This window comes from Diuraphis noxia, unplaced genomic scaffold, assembly GCF_037042655.1.
Source record: "Diuraphis noxia isolate RWA-SAM2 unplaced genomic scaffold, SU_Dnox_SAM2 contig0002, whole genome shotgun sequence".
Taxonomy (NCBI): domain Eukaryota; kingdom Metazoa; phylum Arthropoda; class Insecta; order Hemiptera; family Aphididae; genus Diuraphis; species Diuraphis noxia.
The window spans coordinates 11,193,138-11,214,292 of NW_028301712.1; the positions used below are offsets into that span (position 1 = coordinate 11,193,138).

General features: G+C 25.5%; 2 protein-coding genes across 2 annotated transcripts; one reads left to right on the forward strand and one right to left on the reverse strand.

Annotated features, from left to right (window-relative positions):
- Nucleotides 1–791: 791 nt before the first annotated feature.
- On the forward strand, nucleotides 792–4,565 carry pkaap (A-kinase anchoring protein pkaap). The gene is made up of 8 exons (XM_015524077.2): nucleotides 792–1,004; nucleotides 1,073–1,295; nucleotides 1,361–1,679; nucleotides 1,792–1,915; nucleotides 2,805–2,944; nucleotides 3,017–3,391; nucleotides 3,947–4,023; nucleotides 4,085–4,565. Exons 2-8 carry the CDS (start codon nucleotides 1,166–1,168, stop codon nucleotides 4,234–4,236), a joined length of 1,317 nt encoding a protein of 438 aa, XP_015379563.2. The 5' UTR covers nucleotides 792–1,004; nucleotides 1,073–1,165; the 3' UTR covers nucleotides 4,237–4,565.
- A 5,528-nt stretch (nucleotides 4,566–10,093) lies between these two features.
- On the reverse strand, nucleotides 10,094–20,217 carry LOC149058100 (uncharacterized). Its single transcript, XM_089220883.1, has 23 exons — nucleotides 20,060–20,217; nucleotides 19,884–19,973; nucleotides 19,667–19,803; nucleotides 19,479–19,613; nucleotides 19,238–19,419; nucleotides 18,362–18,541; nucleotides 18,187–18,292; nucleotides 16,844–17,029; nucleotides 15,697–15,891; nucleotides 15,418–15,637; nucleotides 14,247–14,404; nucleotides 13,953–14,126; nucleotides 13,755–13,884; nucleotides 13,520–13,677; nucleotides 13,260–13,459; nucleotides 12,972–13,149; nucleotides 12,357–12,912; nucleotides 12,091–12,275; nucleotides 11,847–12,020; nucleotides 11,652–11,789; nucleotides 11,304–11,586; nucleotides 11,121–11,224; nucleotides 10,094–10,578 (listed from the first exon to the last, which is right to left on the reverse strand). The coding sequence occupies exons 1-23, from the start codon at nucleotides 20,112–20,114 to the stop codon at nucleotides 10,306–10,308; spliced, it is 4,197 nt and encodes a 1,398-aa protein (XP_089077009.1). The 5' UTR covers nucleotides 20,115–20,217; the 3' UTR covers nucleotides 10,094–10,305.
- Nucleotides 20,218–21,155: the final 938 nt, after the last annotated feature.

The following is a 21,155-nucleotide window of genomic DNA, read 5'->3' on the forward strand; positions in this document are numbered from 1 at the left end:
TTTGTATTTTGGTTTTTTTCACGTTAGCCTATTACTAATAATTTAAGTCGAAACCCCTCCCATTAATAATCTATACCTACGCCCCTGATTGTTTCTATGTACAAATTGCAAGTGTTACTTTATTTAGGTACCTACCTAATTATATGGGCCTATATGATATAATATGTATCAGTATATATTATTACAATTACATATTATAAAGGTAATGTAACTTAAAATATAATTTTCGATAATTATTTCGTACTTTTGTTGGTAAATATAATATTGTTATTGAAGTTTAATATAGTTAAGTGATAGAATACCTATAGGTATAATACCTAAGACCTAACCTTAAGCTACTTAGATGCCTACTGAATTATTAATACTTTAAATAGTGTTAAAAATAATCATCGCTGAACGTATGCGTGCATGGAATATTAGCGTGTATTTAGTGTTAGCTATTAAATAACTTTTATATTATAGTTTATTAGATATTACCTAGTGTCCTAGTAATTAGTATTTTAGCATGCAGCTACAAATTTACTGAAACATCAATTATAATATAGTATTTGTCGCTACTAATGGCAATATTCACTGTGGTTGTGAGTTGTGGTAGGAGTTGCTATAAAAAAAAAAAAATAATAGTTTTAATAATAATAATATTGTTCAGTGGTGATGAATATAATGGGTATGGGTACCTAACAGGTGTCAGAATAGATGACGGTACGGCTAGATTCATTTATCATTTTGGTTATGCTTGTGATAACCACTACGAAATAGGAATACACAAATTGTGATAACAAAACACCAAATAATTCGTAGTGTCGTACATCGTACATATAGAGTCCGATAAATCAAGCATAACTTTGAAAAGTATTAAATATTAATTGATGATAACAATGCATTTAAACTTTTAAGTAATTTTATACATTTAAGTACCTAATTTACATACCTGATATAACAATAATGTAAATCAATTACGTTGAAGTAAATTTGTTGGTTTTCAAAGTTTTATACATATTTAAGTAAACTATCATTTTTTGTTATAATATTCACATGAATATTTAATTTTTATCTAGTTTTTAATTTTCAGCGTTATATGATCAATATCCTTGCTTGTGATGGTTCTATGTCTTAAAAACATTTAAATCAATTGAAGCCAAACAAACTTAACTAATATGATACGATGCTCAATTTTTGGAAAACAATTCAATCTAAAAAAAGTTCAACGTCATCATCTAATATCAATAATGTTGGGCTGAGCATTAATGGTGATGGACTACTGCCTCTCAAAGATTTTGAATATGGCGAGAGTGGTATGCAAAGATACTATTCTTTTTGAGAAATAAAAGTACTTACTTAGATTTTTAATTTTCCACAGATCTTTATGCTCTGGAAAAATGTAGATTATCATTGAATTTCGGTGAAGCATTGGTGTTGGATAATAGTGCACTCTTATCCATGTTTAGGCAATTTTTAGACCACAGAAATTTATTATCACTTTACCATTTATACATGGCATTATTGGGTCGTACAGATATCGAAGATGAGTTATTACGTACAAATTTATTAAGAAATATCTCAGTTCATCGGATTAATTTTCCCGATCAATTAATAGCAAAAATTAATAATCAAAATAAACATTTAGATATTAGTGATTTAAAAGAAGTTTCAGATAAGATTTATATAATATTACAAGAGTAAGTATCTTTATTACAACATATTATATACTATTTTATAGTTATAGATAAATGGTAAATACATCATACTGAGTTAACATATTATATTATCATATAATTTTATTATCCTTAGATATTGGAATAATTTTCTCCAGACTGATATGTTTTGTAAATATCAAGTAGATGTCTTAACAGATGGACGAGTTACTCTTGGTGATATACTGCTTTGTGATGGACTTCTTTCTTATTTTATGGAGGTATAATGATTACATTCATGACTTAAATTTAATTAGATCTTTATGAGTTTATATTTAAATCTTAAGTGATTTGGTATAAATAATAAAATATAACTTTCATCTCTAAGTGTAATTTCAGAATTTTAGTATCAAATTAATACTGCTATACAAATATAATAGTATACACTTAATTTTGTTATATCTATAATCTAATTAACTTAATACTATTTTTATTTTATTAATAAGCATCTAATTTTCAAAAATTAAAAAATTTAGTTTTAAATTAATTATATAATTATTGTAATAAAAATTTCACTATAATATATTATATTGATTTATTATCTAACATAATATACATTGATTTCATACAATTAATGTTTAAAAAAAAAGTAATTTACACTTGCACAATTATCATTTTTTTTTCTTAGGGGGGAACTTGTGGTGGTGGTTATTTTTGTTTGTAGTTTTTTGAGTTGATTGGGTTATAACACATGTTTGTGTATGTATGGCAGGGATATGTTGCTCAAAATCCCGGGTGGTCACTATCTGGGAGCTAATAACTGCGGCCTATACGTACACTTAGTGCGCACCCAGCACGTTTTCGCAGATTGAGCAAACGACCAGCATGCTATCAAGCCACTTTTATATTTTATATTCATATTAAAATGATTATTATTTAGGTTCTCAATTTGAATATTATTATATATAATAGTATTTATAATTATAATCATAATGAAAATAAAATCATCCTCTCTAAACGACACAGATTAAAAAATTTAATTTATGCTATAAGATAATGATTGATGTTTAATTTTATAAATAATATACTAATGGCTATAACAATTTTAAAATAATATTAATTTTTAGTTGCAAATATAGAACAAACAAATTTGATGTTCTTTTTTTATAGTTCCTTGACAGTGAAGGGTGTAGATCTCTTGCTGAGTTCTGGTTAGCAGCTACAAATTTTAAAAGTTGCGTTGAACAATTAAAAAATACTTCAGTTAACTATGAACAAGCACAAAGTGACGCTATTTGTATTTATGAAAAGTAATTGAAATTCATTATGAATTAATATTAATATTTTATTAACATTGTGTTATAATAAAAAAATCTAAACAGGTATCTTTCTCTTCAAGCCACATGTTCACTTGGTTTCACTGATCAAGTAAGAATTACTGTTGAAGAATCCATATGCCCTGCTGACATACAAGGCCAAACTGTTACAACAATTAGCGAGTGTTTTAGATCTGCTGTTTTAGTGGTCCTAGCATTTTTACGTCATAGATGTTTAATGCCATTTCTATCATCTCAACATTATGTGCGTTATTTGTCCGAATTAATAAAATCTGGAAATTCCTATCAGTCTCTATCTCAAGACAACGAATCATCTAGCTCATCAGTTTCTGAGTATAGTACTAATTCAAAACGATCAATGTCTTCTCTTTTACCATATTCAGCCAGCACAGATTCATTGTGGAGAAAAAGACAGCAAAGGTGAGCCCTAAGCTAAATTCTTATTATTTAATAGCATATTATACATTATACAGAAAAATATCCTAATATAAAAAATAAAATATAATAATAGCTTATTGAAAGTTGTGTTGTATAAAAGTGTTTGACAATTTGTAACAACTAGTTCAATAATTTATGTTCCACTTTATTTTTTTATTTAAGTATGATGTTTAAGTGAAGATTTGAAACTCAATTTAATAAAGGTAATTTTGTATAAATAACTTTTTGGCTAACATGGATTGTAATATTCAAAAACTTTTTTATATAATTAAATATTATATATTAATTGCGGCTTAGATTAATTGAGAACATAATCGAAAATTAAAATCCATTGCTAAATTCTGAATCCAAAAAAAATATATATTTATATACCTATCAATAACTTAAATGAAATTATTAAAATTATAAAAACAAAAAATATTGCATTGTATGTATTGCAATTTTTATGGTTGTGAATTGATAAATGCAATCGATTGCAAATTGTTTAAATTGTCATATTTGTTTTTACCATCATGCATCCCTTTTTTCTTTTATTAGTGGCTTAAGTTTTGGTCGAGTTGATGAATATGGACGTTTTGAAAGGAATATAGAACCAGATCCTGATAAAAACAAAGGTGTGTTAAATTTGTATTTTAATTTTTAACAATTACATGGATTGTTAATATTATTTTTTAGAATCTGGGATCAGGAGAATGATGAAAAAATTTGTGAATAAAGAAGGTGTAAAATTGCAAGAAGATATGGCATGGCAAGTAGCTGAAATGATTGTAAAAGATGTAACAAGTGTGACATTGGCAAATAATGATGAAGATTTTGGTGCAGAATAAAAAACTAAAAAATTATACAATAATTTATAATAGGTATTGTTATAAAATTAACAAAAAAATATTTATAAATAATGTGTAAAGAAAAGACAGGTAATTAATTGTGAGTGAACATGCACATTTTGTAAAATATTTATTTACATTGATAATATTTTTATATTCATTACAAATATTTATTATAATTTGTTAAACTATTAATTGTTATGTGATTAAATGTTTAATTTATATGATGTTGCATATTAGTATCAATTTTTATCCTAATAATTTATGTTAAAATGTTGTATTTTATTTATGTATTCTCAGGTTTCAAGTATTAAATTTTTTTTTTTTAATTTTGTATTTTTACAATTTAAAATCAAACCCAAAAATACCTTTTATCTTTTTATCAATATCACTCATTGGTATTTAAACTAAGATACCTGATGTCAATATCTATTTGTCTACAAAAATACACTATGGAAATAATGATCCTTTTCTGTAGAAATGACCAAATTTAATAATTTTTTTTTGACTCATAGAGGGTTATAATTTTACAGGCTGCAATAAACTCAGTTTTTCAATAGTGTAATCTGAAACTTTATAAATATGAATAAAAAAATCATAAAAAAATGGGAATTTTTATATATAATCAATTTTAGTTTTTGGTGTAGCTCTAAAACAAATAATTTGTCATGTATTTGCATGACATTAACACTGCATTTTCTATACATCATAAAATTCTATTTAAAATAACTTGAAATTTGATACAGGATTCCTCATAAGTTTATCTATCTTTATCAATAAAAAAGGTTATTCAAAATGTCAAATTAATATTTAATGAGAGTTTGAAATTTGAACTTTCACAACATTGGATAATATATTATTCACCCAATTTCTCATGGAACGGTTTTTTTTTTACATATTTTTAACTGCTTAATAACATTTTCAATTTTTAATTTTTTTTTTATAAAGGGTGAAATTGCACCTCCTTGGTTTAAAAAAAAAAATTTATGGTATTGAAAAGATCTTTTTGCATAATAATCTATTAAAAACTTTACATCCAACGAAAAAACAAAAATAACTTTGTATCGTCATATAATTTGAAAAAATATTTCTATGTATTTAACTAAAATAATTTAAACATTATTCAGAAATCAAAGTATAGTGTATACTATGCACAATGCACCCGCCTGACAAAATTGCTGGCGGCGCCTATGCATATCAAGTTATAGCTATATTCAAGATGTACACAATTTTACAATGGATAAAAATGATAACTACGTAAAAAGTTACATAAATTGTATGACTAATGTTAACACTATGCTAGCTAAAAAACATGTTACATAATGGTAGGTATAGGTTTAGTTTAATTTATTTAGTTTTAGAAATAATATTAATGCAACTATTAGCTAGATATAGGCGGAGCAGGGGGCTTGGAGGGGCTAAAAGGCCACCAAATATATACCATAGTTATGTACCTACAGTTTTGTATCATTATTTAAAAATATAGGTACAAGGATATCACAACAATAACTTTTTTTATTTTGGTTATTTATAGGTCGCAGATAAGTGACAATAAGTTTGCTTATAACTTATAAGCTTTAATACACCTTTAAATAAATATATTAAAAATTTGAATGCAAGCTTTTAGTTAATAGTTATACATGATGCCATGATGGTGACAAGGTGACAGATTAATCTCCTTTAACATAGTGTAAATTCATGAAAATCTTGATTGAAGTATTTTTTCAAGTTTAACGATTTCTCTACTCATTAATACCATGAGAAAATGTATGGATCGACAAAAGCCGCGGGTCTTTGATATTTTGATAGGGGGCACATCGCACATATGATATGAATTGCATAATTTTAATTTTAATTAATAGCTAATGGTTATAACACTTATAACTTATAATTATAAATAAGTATCAATAAGACACTAAAGTAGTAAATCCACTAAATCCTGATTTGTCAGTTTGAATGCGAATAATGATTATAGTAATAATTAATAGTTGGTAAGTAATACTTACTAAGTATTATTCTTATTTAAGCATTTTTTATTTATATCAGTGGTTCCAAACTTTTTTTGTCCACGGTGTCCTTTTTAGACCAAATATAGCCACGGTGCCTTGCTGTGAATACCATGAAAGAAATGACGAAAAAAATACTCTTTAATAACGAATTTTTGAAAACAATACTATCCATTTTAAATTATTTATTGAGTCGTAGACCGAGGTGACCTTAGAACGTGCCCACTGTACCCCTAGTGCACAGTTTGAGAACCGCTGATATTTGATACTCGTATATAGTTACTTAAAAAAATCATCGATAGAAAATTTACAGGGTCCACGTGCCCTCCCCTAAATCCGCCACTGTCAGAGTCGATGCAATTATTCAATACAGGGTGATTCTTTTATCAAACAACACTCATTATTTCAAAAACTATTGACTTTTTTCAAATTTTTTTTTTTTCAAAATTTTAGAACCATCTTGTTCTAAAACTATATATTTTTTTAAATATATTCACCCTTATATTTATCAGGTTAACCATTATCAACTTTTGATTTTCAAATGACAACCTATACTTAAAATTTCATAAACTAAAAAGGCTATTTTTTCAATGAATTTTCACGTTTAAATTTTCATTTTTCGTTAATCCGTTTACAAGATATAGCCTCCCAAAGTTGGGTGGTTTTGGGTGGTGTTTGTGTGTTATAGGTGTATGTTAGGTGGTATTTACACACAAACACCATATAAGTGTTGTTTGATAAAATAATCACCCTGTATAGTAAATCAGTGCTTCTCAATAGGGGCGATGAAGGAGTACTGTGGGGTGGTGAACTCGTTTAAGGCGATTATAGGGGGCAATATCTCGCTGATATATGCCGATTTATTTGCAAAATTGAATGACGTCAATTTGCAACTTCAATGCGACGAGCCCAATCAACTAAATCTATTATTTCTGGCTTCCAAAAAACCCTAACTTCATGGAATGCAGAATTTTGGCCGCAACGAGTTAAGCCAATTTCCAGTTCTGTCAGATGTACACAAGAACAGTAAAATATAATTTTATAACTCGCAAATTTACTTTTAACACTCAGTTTTTGGATAAGGATTTTTCACAACGTTTTGAAGACATTTTGTCCCAGCAAGTTCCTTAACGGGTCATAAATCCCTTTGTGACACTGAATCAACATTTACGAAGTATATTATAATCAATGCGATAATAATAATTAAACAAATTCACACTCCTGAATGAACATAATTCACGGAGAACTACGATTTGATTCCAAATATTAGAGTTGGTTCTGGGTTGTATACAGGTAACATACGGATTGGTTCCAAAGAGTTTTCATAATGATAATTGATAATATAAACATGTTAAATTATTATTTTCAAATTATCATGTTATATTCAACCAACAAAAATGTCCTTCCCATTTTACTCAGACTTAGGAGTTAGGACTGTCTAGAATACCTAGCTAGCTATGATTAACAATGTTGTTATGATCAGTCTATATTATATGTCGCATCCACTTGGTGTAATCGTATTTTTCATGAAATGGATATGGATATCCATTTCATGAACTACGATCATATCGTGTAAGTCAAATTTTAGTTCATGAAATGGACATACCTAATATATTTTATCCATTTCATGAAATGAAAACTCTTATTTTACACTTAGTAATTTATAATTTATTTTTTTTATATTTATAAATAATTATAATAATGTAATAGATTAAAAAGTAAACTTAATTTAAATTGATTTTATTTTTTCATAACAAACCAGAGTTTATTAATATAATACTTAAAGATTTCGATTTCAAGCAGTTATAATATTTAGGTAATTATATTATTATATAGTTGCTATATTATATAATAATCTGATTGTATTTTTTCATAAAAAATAAGAGTTTAATATAATATGTAGTATTTAAAGATTTCAATTTCACGAAAAGTTACCAATTGATGTAATTAATTTAAAATATTACACAAAGTGTAAAACAAGAGTTTTCATTTCATGAAATGGATAAAATATATGTCCATTTCATGAACTAAAATTTGACTTACACGATATGATCGTAGTTAATGAAATGGATATCTATTTCATGAAAAATACGATTACACTAAGTGGATGCGACATATATAATACTAACGTGGTGGTACGCATCGATAGCAATACTATATAGAAAGGTTCAGGTACGATTGCGATGCGTTCACCCATTTTCATTTATCAGCTCATTGGGCGGCAAATGATCGTCAAGGCACAACGTCAAGTTGTTGTCTTGTAAAAAAAAACCTATACATCACATTCGTATTGTATGATGTATAACTTACGTATATGTACTTGCCAATGTTAATAATAATTGAATAAATACAATACTTTAATGACCAAAAACACTTTTTTTTCAGACTTCAGTGATCTATTTAATAGATTATATATGCAGAAACTCTCCTAGATATCGTAAATTCATAAAATTATAAACTTTGAACAGTTGTATAATGATAATTTTTTATCGGGAACCAATTCCGTATTACCCAAGTGACATAAGTGTACATCCAATACAATGTACGATTTTACCTATTGTAGTTACGCTAATTGAACTATTTCATTCGACTCCGTTGACAGTAAAAGAATAAATTAAAAATGCTACTTCCATAGTGAACGATATATATATATTATATATATGGTATATTATATTTATTGACATTTGACGCCAAACTAATTGTGATGATCATTTTTGCAAATTTTCACATCTTGACGTCTTTAGAACTGGCCATCAATTTATGCACTCGATGCATTAAAAATAACTATTGGCAATAAAATAAAAACAATTATATCGGAATTACCCATACGTTGACTTTTCCATTATAAAAGAGTTTTCGTTTTGGGGAAACTAAAATATATGCGATATATGTTATACATGACGAGAACTGTTGTTATATTTTCCACTAAAAGGAGATTTCCATCTTATAAAGAAGTATCCTTTATCAGGGGGTTTAACTATACTGTGTTATGATACTTGTGGTTAGTTTTTAATACCACAGAGAGAAGATAATACAAAATAAAAATAATAATTTTTATTAAATTTACTATGCTTCAAAGTTTGTCACCTAATAATTTGTATTGTAACACGGCGTTTAGTTTATGCAATTTAGTGATACATACAATGGCTGTTATCAAATTAGGTATCAGAATAAATAATATTAATTCGTTTTCGTTCCCTACGTAGATATTACAAATTAGGATAGTAGTCAGTAGAATAAAACAATATAGAATAAATTCCGAATTTGGCCGGTTAAATAACTGTTATCAGTCGATTAAGCGTAATCGACGTTTAAAGTATTTGGTAAAAGCGGCCCTAAATGCTTATATTAGCATTTTAGATGTATGATAAAATGTTCAAAATATTTCGACTTTTATGAGTTATTTATAGATACGAAAAATGTTTGTATTTTGTTAAATTAGTTTTTAATTATTATCGATAAAAATGTTTTCACTTTTCATGTGACCCACAACAACAGCATTATGCATACGGGTATAAGTCTTTAGTAAAAAAGCTTAAAAATTTAATACAAGGTTTCTCATAAGTTGTTATGATAGCAGCTCAAATATATCAAATATATATATGTACGATTATTTTCAACAACATTTCAGTATACTTTATATACTTTTAATATATTTTATAGATAATCTTATCTAATCATATATTGCTCCCATTACCCAGTCATATTATACACTATTATAACAAATTAAATTTTCCTTTCTTTTCTTTTCTCCCTCAAGTCATTAAATGTTATATGTATAGTATTTAGACGCCAATATTTTTTATTAATTGACAATTGATAATAATAAATTGTGTGTAAGTATAATAGTATATAGTTAATAATTGTTTTTATTTCTAACAAAAATATGATATACTCGTACCTTCTCTCTAGACGCATGGGTTGTCATTTGATACATAGTTAACAATAAAATAAAACTCATAATGCTATAAAAAATATATAATGTATATAATAAAAATCTTTAAAACACAAAACATAATTCATTAAACACTCCACCGATAATAATTATAAAATATTAATAACATTAATTAGCCTTATTGAAGAAAAATACTATAATGATACCAATTAAGATTGAAAAAGATAACTTGTATATTGCAGGAGCTTTAGAATGTGCTTGCATTTCAATAGAATAGTTTGTACTTTCAAAAACATAAATACTATTATCCAGTTTAATTTCAAAGTTCACTAATTGTAATAAAATTTCTTTTGCTCGAAAATCTAATAATTCAGCATGAATTTCCAGTAATGCATTTGCAGATTGGGGTGTTAAATATTTCATATGAGATCCATCCATTAACTAGATATTGTTAAATATTAATAGTTTATAAGAATTTATTAATACAAGGTGTCTTACGATGATCTGACATATGGAATAACTTTTGTTGTATTCAATATTTAAAATTTTTTATTTCTATATAATTCATAGGCAATTGCAGTACATTTTCAGTATATTTTTTTTATATCTTTTAATACTGAAAATAAAAAACTTAAAAATTGATAAAATTTTTTTTGGATAAATTCAAAATAGCCTATTTGTGAATATGATTATAAAAACAATTTTGATGGTAAAAAGATTTATTTAAGTCAAGTAGTTTATTTTTTAGATTTTTTTTTTAAATTCAATATTTTGTTGATTAAATTAATTTGGAACGTAATAACTTTTTTTTTTTAAATTATGATTTTTGAGTATTTACTAATATTTCTTAAATTATTTACTAGTAATACAATATTAAAAATTTTGTACATTTATAATTAGCATATTTTTTTTTTTTGTCAGATCTTTCTGTGACACCCTGTATAGTATTATAAGTTACAATATCAATCTATTTTCTTACTAACCTTGATTTGTTGTTCATTGAGACATTTGACAGTATTTGAAGAAAGTCCTTCTAATGCTTCTGGATTAAAATTTAATAAAAGTTGCCATTGAGTGATGTTAATTCCTATATAGATAATTCCAAATAACAATATGTTTTATAGTTGATGATTATTATCCAAATTTAATTAAAAGTTTGTTACTACCAGAAACAATAATTCCCATACGCTCTACTTCAGCAGTTTTCCAAGAATTTGATTGTCCAATAACAGAAACTGCTATTGATGCTAAATTTTTTATACAAAACATATCACAAGATTTTATAGTATTGAAAGCTGAACTTGTTTTCCAGAATAATTCTTTAGTAGGCATAATTATTTTAGAATAAAGAGGCGGTAATTTACATATCAATGAACCAAACGATCCCCATAAATGCGAAGGCATATTTGCTTTTGATTTTGATAAAAATTGTTTTATTATCTCTTCACGCTAAAAATAGGCAGAATAAATATTAGTTTTATCAAAAAATATGCTTAATTTATAAGTATACGTACTATTTTATCAGTTTTTGCATATTTAGAAAGTAAATGTATTAATTCTAAAGACCAAGGTCTATCAATGTTCAAGTCTAATATCCTTATATCATTTACCGATAATCCCGACAAAACAGAGCCATATGTGTGTAAAGCAGCCTACAAATTTAAATAAAGAGTAGTTACATTTAAAGCATATTTTTTTAACAGACATACCTTTTCTTTAGTTCTAGACCAAATGTGTATAGCTAATTCAGGGTTAATATCAAATGAACCCAACAAATCAATACAATTCTCTAATTCCTCATCACTCATAGAGTGGATAATTGAGTCAAACTGGAAGGAAGTAACTGAGGATGGTCCTAACATTTTTAATGCTTCACAGCTTATCTGCAAAATTTAATATACATTGTAAGTGTTAAGTTATACCTTATATATTAAGGTTACAAAATGTACTTACTTGAACCTCAGTATCGAAAAATAGTTTTAAAGACCGTTTTTTTGGTTGATCATGATTTTTGTACGATTTCCTATTTTTCATTGCAGATATTTCAACAATTTCTGATGAAAGTGATTGGTTTGAAATAATATTATAGGCATCAGTTAAATGTTCATCATGAAACTTTTTTCTATTTTCTGCAACATCTATTAATGAATTAATATTACATTTTGATGTATTGCAGTTTTAGAGTATATTTTAGACAGAAAATGAAAAAGTAGCCTTACTTTGTAAATTAACAGCATTAATATTCAATTTAGAACCATCAATTAATAATTTTTTTTCATCATCAATATTTTTGCTAATATTTGATAATTTACTATAGTTACTAGTAGTATTAAGTAATGGAATAAAATTCAGATTAAATGGGTTTTCAGTATATTGATCATTTTCTATATTTTTTAAGCTTTGGTTGTATTTCAAGGAATTTAAAGTTGAAGAAATAGGACTTATAGTAGTAGAATTTTTAACTTCTAAGATTGATGTTGATTCATTAGCATGTTGATTCTCTTTGCCCCCAAAAAATACGTTAAACATACTGGTTTTCGATGATAATGTATTTAAATCATCAGACTTAGGTAGTGAAATTAAGACATTTGGTTTGTAAATTTTTGCTTTGGCTACTGAGGACATTATAACTTTTTCATTTTGATTGCTTAGATTATAATTAATTGGACTGATCATTTGTAATTGAATCTGCATTGAAGTTAAATAGAAATTGATTAAAGTTGATAAAGAATTAGTGAAATCTTTATATTGATCACCCAAAATTGAAATGCAACCCTAAAAATGAAGCATTTAATTTAAAATCAATTTTTTGGATAAAAGTTCATTAATCTTACCTTGTAAAAAGGGATATTATTAGATGAAAATTCAATTTCGTCAGCATACCTAGTTACTATAATATCGGAAGAATTTAAACGTGACATATCTGGTATAGCATTTAGTTGATCTTTGTTTAATACAATTAGAAGATCAGACAATGATACCAAAGTATCACTTGACCAATTTTCAACATTTCTGAAATTAAAAGAAAAAAATTTAAAACAAAGATGGTTATAATTTTTTGAGTATCTAAATAATACAATTTTAAAATGAACTATGTTATGAAAAATGTAAAATAAATTTACCCAAAAGCTTTTACAATTAAATCAGCCCATTTTTCTTTTGTTATCGAATCAACACAAATTCTAGTATCAATTAAACCAGTTTCTACCATAAATTTAAATGCTTGTCCATCCACTACATTTAAATATGTTGAAGGAATAAAATGGATTAGATTTCCGAGTATATGTAAATGTTCAAAACTTAAGGTAGACTTATTTCCTAGCTGTGTTAGACAAGTTATATAATAATGATACAATTTTGTTATTTTTAACTTAAGACTTACAATATTTGTGATATATTGATCAACCATTAATGACAGTTTTTGTGGTTGAGATGCAATCATCAGTTCGGGTAAACTTAATTGTCCAATGGAATACAATATATTATCCCTCAAATTTGAATTCAGAATAATATCAACAGGAAGAGTTATCAAGACAAATCCTAATGAAAATATTTATGATTAGAAATATATTGTAATAATATATATACAACTTAGAAACTAAAAACAAAAAATTTACCTTGCACTGCTTCAATTTCCCATGATTCTAAAAATAAATTAATAGAACCGTCAGCTGTTAATTTTGATTTTAACTTAAGATAATTGTTAAATGCTTCAGCTACACAAACTTGCAAGTTTTTAGGAAAAACCTATAAAATAGGTTTAAGGTTATAAATTTAAAAATTTAAAAATAATATATTATATATTTCTATTTTACTTTTCCTGTTCGTTTTAGATATGCATTAAAGTCTGAGATTAGAACTATGAATTGTACACTATTTAATCTTCTTATGAAATTACACGTATACCCATTATAAAGACCTTTAATGACTGCCGTATCATTACCAGTCCATTTGACAAGTAATTCATTGTTTTCTAAAATTACATTCAGCTAGAAAATGTAGAACATTTAAATACTAAATAAAAAATACATAGCAATATTAAGCTACATCTATAAAATCACAAAATGATTTAATGTTCTTATTTTTCATACAAAATTATAAAAATTTACTATATGCTTTGGTAATTTGTCTATTCTATCAGTATAATTTGAGTATAATTGTTTGAGGACATCAAATATAGGACCCGGTATATCCAAAGGGGCTAATTGATCAAAAAGTATATTGTGTTTATTCTTCAGCATTTCTTTAATAAAGCAGGTTTGTTTTTCTAAAAAAGTTGTACATTAATGTTGTATAAATAAACAATTAAAAACAAATAATTTCAATATATTAAAATTGTTAAAAAATATCAACCCAATTAAAAAAAAAATTAAATCTTAATAGTTATTAGTTACTTAATTAATTAAACAATTATATTAAAACCTATAATTGTTCATAGTAAGAAAATAAAACGTGAAAACAATTCACAACTGCTGTTTTGCACATACAAGCATGCATATATAAATGCAATATTTATTGAAACAACTGTGTGGCATTAGATATGCAAGGATATGAGTTCCATAATAATAAGACATTCAATAAAGGTACCCAAATGCAATTTATTGTTGTCTCTATTATCACCCATATTTGATGAAAAGAAAAATTAATTTTTATCTTCTCTAATTTAATCTTGACAAAGACCTCTTTAATGTGCTCATCTTATCCATCCAATACAGAATCACTCCTTGTCCAGTATGCGTTAACAAACTCATATCAATACATCACCAATAAATGTAAAAAGTATCCAACTTCTCCAAGATTTACAGCAGTTGTCCCTGTCCTATAAATGGACTCCATTGGGATCAGAGAATTTGAGTTAATTAATCAAACAATTTAATATTTGAAAGGACCAATAATAAAAAGATATAATTAATTAATAAGTGCATGTTTATGAAATAATAAATGAAAGAAAGAAATTAGGCTTTTTTATTCATAAAAATGCATTATAATTTTTCTATCTATTATTTATGTATTATATCATATTCAACAAACTGAACATTACTTTACAAGTATAGACAATTCGATAAAAAACATTGTAAAATTAATTTTACTCATCCTTAACCTTAAAGTAAATTTAACGAATGCATATTTTTCTATATGCTGATGTAATCTGATTTTATTCTCAAATAATTCATGAATTGAAATTATAAGTCTAACTATTATTATGATAAACCATAATTAATTTTCAAAATATTATCATTACTGGAAATATTTCAATAATAAAAATAAATAAATATTTACCTGGATTAGTTATATTCAGAAGATAAAGAGCCATTGGCAAGTTATGATCATCAACTAAAGATACTAAGTGATTTATTAATGGATAATTTAAATTTCCATCATCAATATTTAATAGACTAGAAACAGGAACTGCTTTAATCATATATTTCAAATCAAGTAAGAGTTTTGGATCATTTGAAGGAAATGACAACATACTACTACAACCACTCAAATAAAAAGCCTAAAAATTAAATATTAATTATTAAAATATTTAAAAAATTATGAATTGAATTTGGTTACTTGTCTATTAGTCAGCATGTAAGAATCAACAGCGATAAAAGATTGAATACTTGGCGGATTGGTACAAAACTTCAAGAATGAAGTAGCTGGTTGAGTGTATATTAATGGGAGATGTCGCAAGTCATCAGATGACCAATTATAATATCCATTTATATTTTTTTTTGACAGCCGATCACTAGCAATTTTATTAAATATCTGAAAATAATAATAAATTAAAACAGTTTTGTACATTTAATAAATGATAATTTATTTATGACTAATTCTTATTGAATAGTAAGTTGGGATGCAAAAAAATATGAGTACTTGAGTTATATACATAAATAACCAGATACTAGAGATGTTTCGGATATCTGGGTATTACTCAATGACCAAGTAATTATTATCATCATAATTAAAACTCGGCTATACTAAAGATCTAAACTTCTAGATTGATAAATTATAGTTTAGTTTATTTTATTAATAATTTGTTAATTTTTATTAAACTATTAATTTTTATTTCTATGTTTTAACTGTTTAAAGTCTTTAAACTTTCAGAGATTTAAAATTTTAAATAACAAATTTAAAAAATGTATTATGTGGTATTTATTAATTTATCATTTAGTATTTACATTTGACTTTTTAGTTACAAATTGCAATATTAATTATTCAATATTATTGTCTATTGAACAAAATTCTACATAGCTATTACCTTATATATAACAAATGGTATTAGTGTTACACTAAAAGTGTACTTAATTAGTACCTATTAGTGTTTTGCCAAATATATGCTTAGACTCACCTTTTAATAGTTTTATTTTTATTATTAATTCATTATAATTGCAGAACTGCCCAGTACCAGTTAGTGCCTTGCTATAGTATAGTACCCATTTAGTATTTACATTTCTACTCAGCTAATACTTGATATTTAAAAATGTTACTCGGTACCTGGTTTATAAGGAATTTTCTACTCGGAACATATCTACCAGATACAGGATAACTTAAACAAATGGATGTTTGAGAAAAATCATTTCAATAACTTTAATATATTTAAATTGTAAGACACTATTTGGAATGCTATGTTATTAAAAAAGCAAACATTTTAACAATAATTCAAAGAAAATATTAATTTCTAAATGTTTAAAATCATATATGGTGGAAAAATATGTACCTGTTTAGCAGCTGGATAACTTAAATATGTTTTTTCCAATAACGAAATTGCAGTTTCATTAGCCCATTCTTCTGGTTTAAATTGATCAATTTGTAGTGGTGACAATTTAAAAAAAAATGTTGGATACAGTACCTTCACATCTTTTAAAGTGCTATTTTCCATCAGCAATGAAAATAAAAATCGAGCCTATAAAAGAAAAAAATTGAAAGACGTAATTATTTTTTCTTTCATTAATAAGAATCCATATTAACATTTTTGAAAGTTAATTGTGGTTCATCTTTGTTTCTACTCAAATCAGAAAATTTACTGTCAACTTTGTATACTATAACCATAGGTATGCATAAAATTAAATTGCAGGTACATCATCAAGCCTTTCACATTTAATATTGAGCTCCTGTCTTAGATGTTTTTATCAGCCTTATAAAATATTATTAATTATAAAAAAAGTATTACTATCAAAATTTCAAAAATTACAAATGCAATTGAAATTGAATTTTATGCATTTACATATTTTTATTAACAAGTTAAAAAAACAGCTTTGTAAAATATACATTTGAAACTAAACCTACTAAGTAAATGAAACAAATTTGGTACCTAATGCATGCTTAGAAATTTTGTAATTATTATATTTTTGATATTCTTGAGTACAATTTAATATTTTAAAGTGTTTTAACTTGTATATATTCTTTCATCAGGCAATACATAATATATTGAAGAATATCATACGACTAACGTTCATTTAAATATTTGTTAAGATAAGTGAATATTGAATACACACAATACTCCAGAATGTGCAACACAATTTTATACAAAATACTAATTAATAATTAATATCTTTCTTCATTATATTTTGCAAAATTATTTATTTTATTTAAATGCATATTATATTTTATATCTTAGCATATTTGAATGATAATAAATGTATTATGTTTCCAATTTTTTAAATTTTTTAAATCATATGATTATGAACAAAAATTTAAAAACACTAAGAAATATATTCCCTAGATACCATAAATATGTAATCTAACCAAACCCCTAGAAAATCACTTTACTTGTATTATAAAGAGTGTTTAAAAAACTAGTTATGGCTGTTTAAATTGAAAAAATAAAATAAAGAACAGAACTCGTACTGTATTAATTTTTTAATTGTGTTATATCTACATATAGTTATATTTATATTTAACTAACAAGTGTAATTTTAATTAAGTATTACATACTGAAAACTAATACAATTCTATAGTTTTCTACACTAAGGTACTAGATTTATTATTTTAGTAAAATGATTTTTATTAATTTTTTATTATATAATTATACTTTTTACTATAGGTAATATAGTTTCATACTTGAGAAGTATCAAAGTCAACGTCAAATAGTGCAGTCTTAGAGAATTCATCAAATGGTATAAGAAGTAGTTCATTGTTATTAAAATCTGGTAACAAAAATGTAAACCTAAAAATCAAAAATTACTGAATTAGGTAAATATAAAATGTAGCACTTTAAAAAATAAATTTTCTCAACTGTAGAGCGGTTTGTTTAACTGTCCATTTGCTTAACGGATTCGGATAGGATTGATTGACAGACAAAAATGACCACAATCTTCTAACACTTTTAGGCAAATTTTTCCAATTTACTTTTGTATATTTATTGCATAATATCCTTTGTTTTTGCTTTTGTTCTACTTCAGCCAACAAATTCAACCTATAAAATACACATGATTTTAAATAAAAACGTTTTCAAATTATATCTTTATAAATGTTAAATATCAAATGCTTTCAATGGTTAAAAGGATATTATTTAAATTAAAAATACCGAGTAAATTGTTAATTTAACAATAGTAAACATAATATCAATTTAAATAGTACTCTTCAATTTAATTAACCTTTTATACTTTACCTATATAGTTATTTAAATCATGCTAGAAAGTTACAAATATAAATTTATCAATAAATAATAATAATAATAATAATAATAATAATATTAGAAAATCAATCATTGGTTATTATTATTAAAAATTACGATAGTAAATAGTTTTATTTCATAACCCAGTGATAAAAATACAGAAAAATGTTGCAAATTTTTCTTAATGTAATGTAATAAATGGTTATGTCTTGTTAATTTAATGTTTCCGACCTTTTTTATTCATCAAACACGACACTTGTACATTTAAAAAAGGTCTCAAGTCTATATTCAATTTATAATAAAATTAATAACTTTTTTGTGTATCATGTATAATGATTAGTAAAGATTAATATAAAATATAAATTAACATCACAACATTAAATATGAGTAAATATTGTTTGGCCACAGTAGGTATAGTTGCTTTAATTTTTTTAGTTATTCAAACACACTATTAATATAGGTATTTTATATATTTATGATAAATTAAATACTTACAGCCGTGTGCTAATACTTTTAGTTGTGGTAAGTACGTATGGTGCCCAAAGTCTAGCTAAAGCATAGCCACATATATTTGATAACTTTTGAAATTTACCATCTTTCATATCATAATTCCATTTATAAACTGTTTCACCAATACTATCTAGTATTTTATCATTTGTTATTACCTTTGTAACTAACTAAATAAAATATAATGTATATGAAAATAGAGAAGTAAATATTAAAAATGTATTCATACAAAATTTAAGAACTCAATGCGCTGTTGATCAGTTTGAATAGATTGAAGGATTTTCTTAGCTATTGGCGTATGATCTTCATGTGTAATTATAAGAGATGCAAGATGAGTACCAGATAACATAGACAACTTATTTATCTGAAATTATCATTATTTGAAAATGTTCTAATAAATATGGTGTGTTTACTAACCGGTAAAAAATATAAAAGAGTTGTTGGCAGTTTGATGATTTCTTCATAAGTAAAATCAGCTAAAGATCTGAGAAACAACTTTTCGCGCAGTTCATGAGGGACATCTTTAAACAACAAATCAAGCTCAGTTTGATATCCTATATTATTAAAATTCAAGAAAACAATATTTTATATTATACCTTTACTATATTACCAATAATCAAATATTATTAATTACCCTCTGCACAATCACATATTTCTGATCTATTTGCTTTGAGTAAGCAAACAAATGATTTATCATTTATATTACAACAATTAGCTTGCAGCTCTATAAAAAAAAAAAATTTTTATGTTTGAATGTAGAAGTTTTCGTATGAATAAGCAAATAACAAGCAATTTAAAAATAATAATAACCTGATAAAAGTAAAATAAATAAAACTACGACAAATTGTTTTTGTAAAAACCACATGGTTCTATATAATGTTATAATATGTTCATGTAGACGTGACGTTATGATCACATAACTATTAACTACGAACGAGCCACCAACTTAGCTGCAGCAAACGCTAACACACTATTACTGTAGGATGTGTACTTACGTCTTACAACAGATTCGTATTTTTATCAATAATACAATAATAATCAAAAGTACGTACATTATTTCAGGGATCTCCCATTTTCAGATAACCAATCTAATCAAGCTTTTATTAATAAATCAGTAGGTATAAAAACGATGAACGAACAGTTAATTAGTGACATTGGGATATAATATCGAATACAAAAAAAATAATAAAATATTTAGACCTATAAAAGTATAAACTATTAGTAAGTTAGTAGTTTTATACGTCTAGCTATGTCTACAACCTCATCTATACTCAGTCTTGGATAAATAGTGTATAGGTCTTAAATATTCTATTATTCTAAAGAGTAATTAATGTCTTGTAGTCTGTATATAATATATTAAAATACAATATAAAATGATAAGAAAAAAACCTCAATGTTTTACACTTAAAATTTGCTATTAACTATTTTATTTTAATAAATTTAATTTTAACTTATGAGAAAAAACTTGCTTAAATGAAGAAAACAAATGCACCTTCCTACGTCTACAAATTGTTCTCTACATTTTGACCCTAAAACTTCAAACCCTAAGTGATGAACCTAAATGTTTCCATAACCACCGAAGTACTCATTCGAATCCCCTCATTAAAAATGTGTCCTCCGCTACTATTAGGTACACGAATAAAAGGTATAACAATTAAAATCAAGTCTATATTATTAAAGATAGGATGTTTTACATTGGGACTTATTTTTCAGCGATTCATTTAAATGGTCTCTTGAATATAGCAGAACACTTGAAAATTATTATAAACAAAAACACGAAAAAACCTTAAATATAACGGTAAAGTCAACATATATGGCCACATACATGGCGACTGAGCCGCAGCGGTTGAACCACTTGAACCGCCTAACAAATTCAAATTGTTTGATTTTAATTTTTAAACGCAAC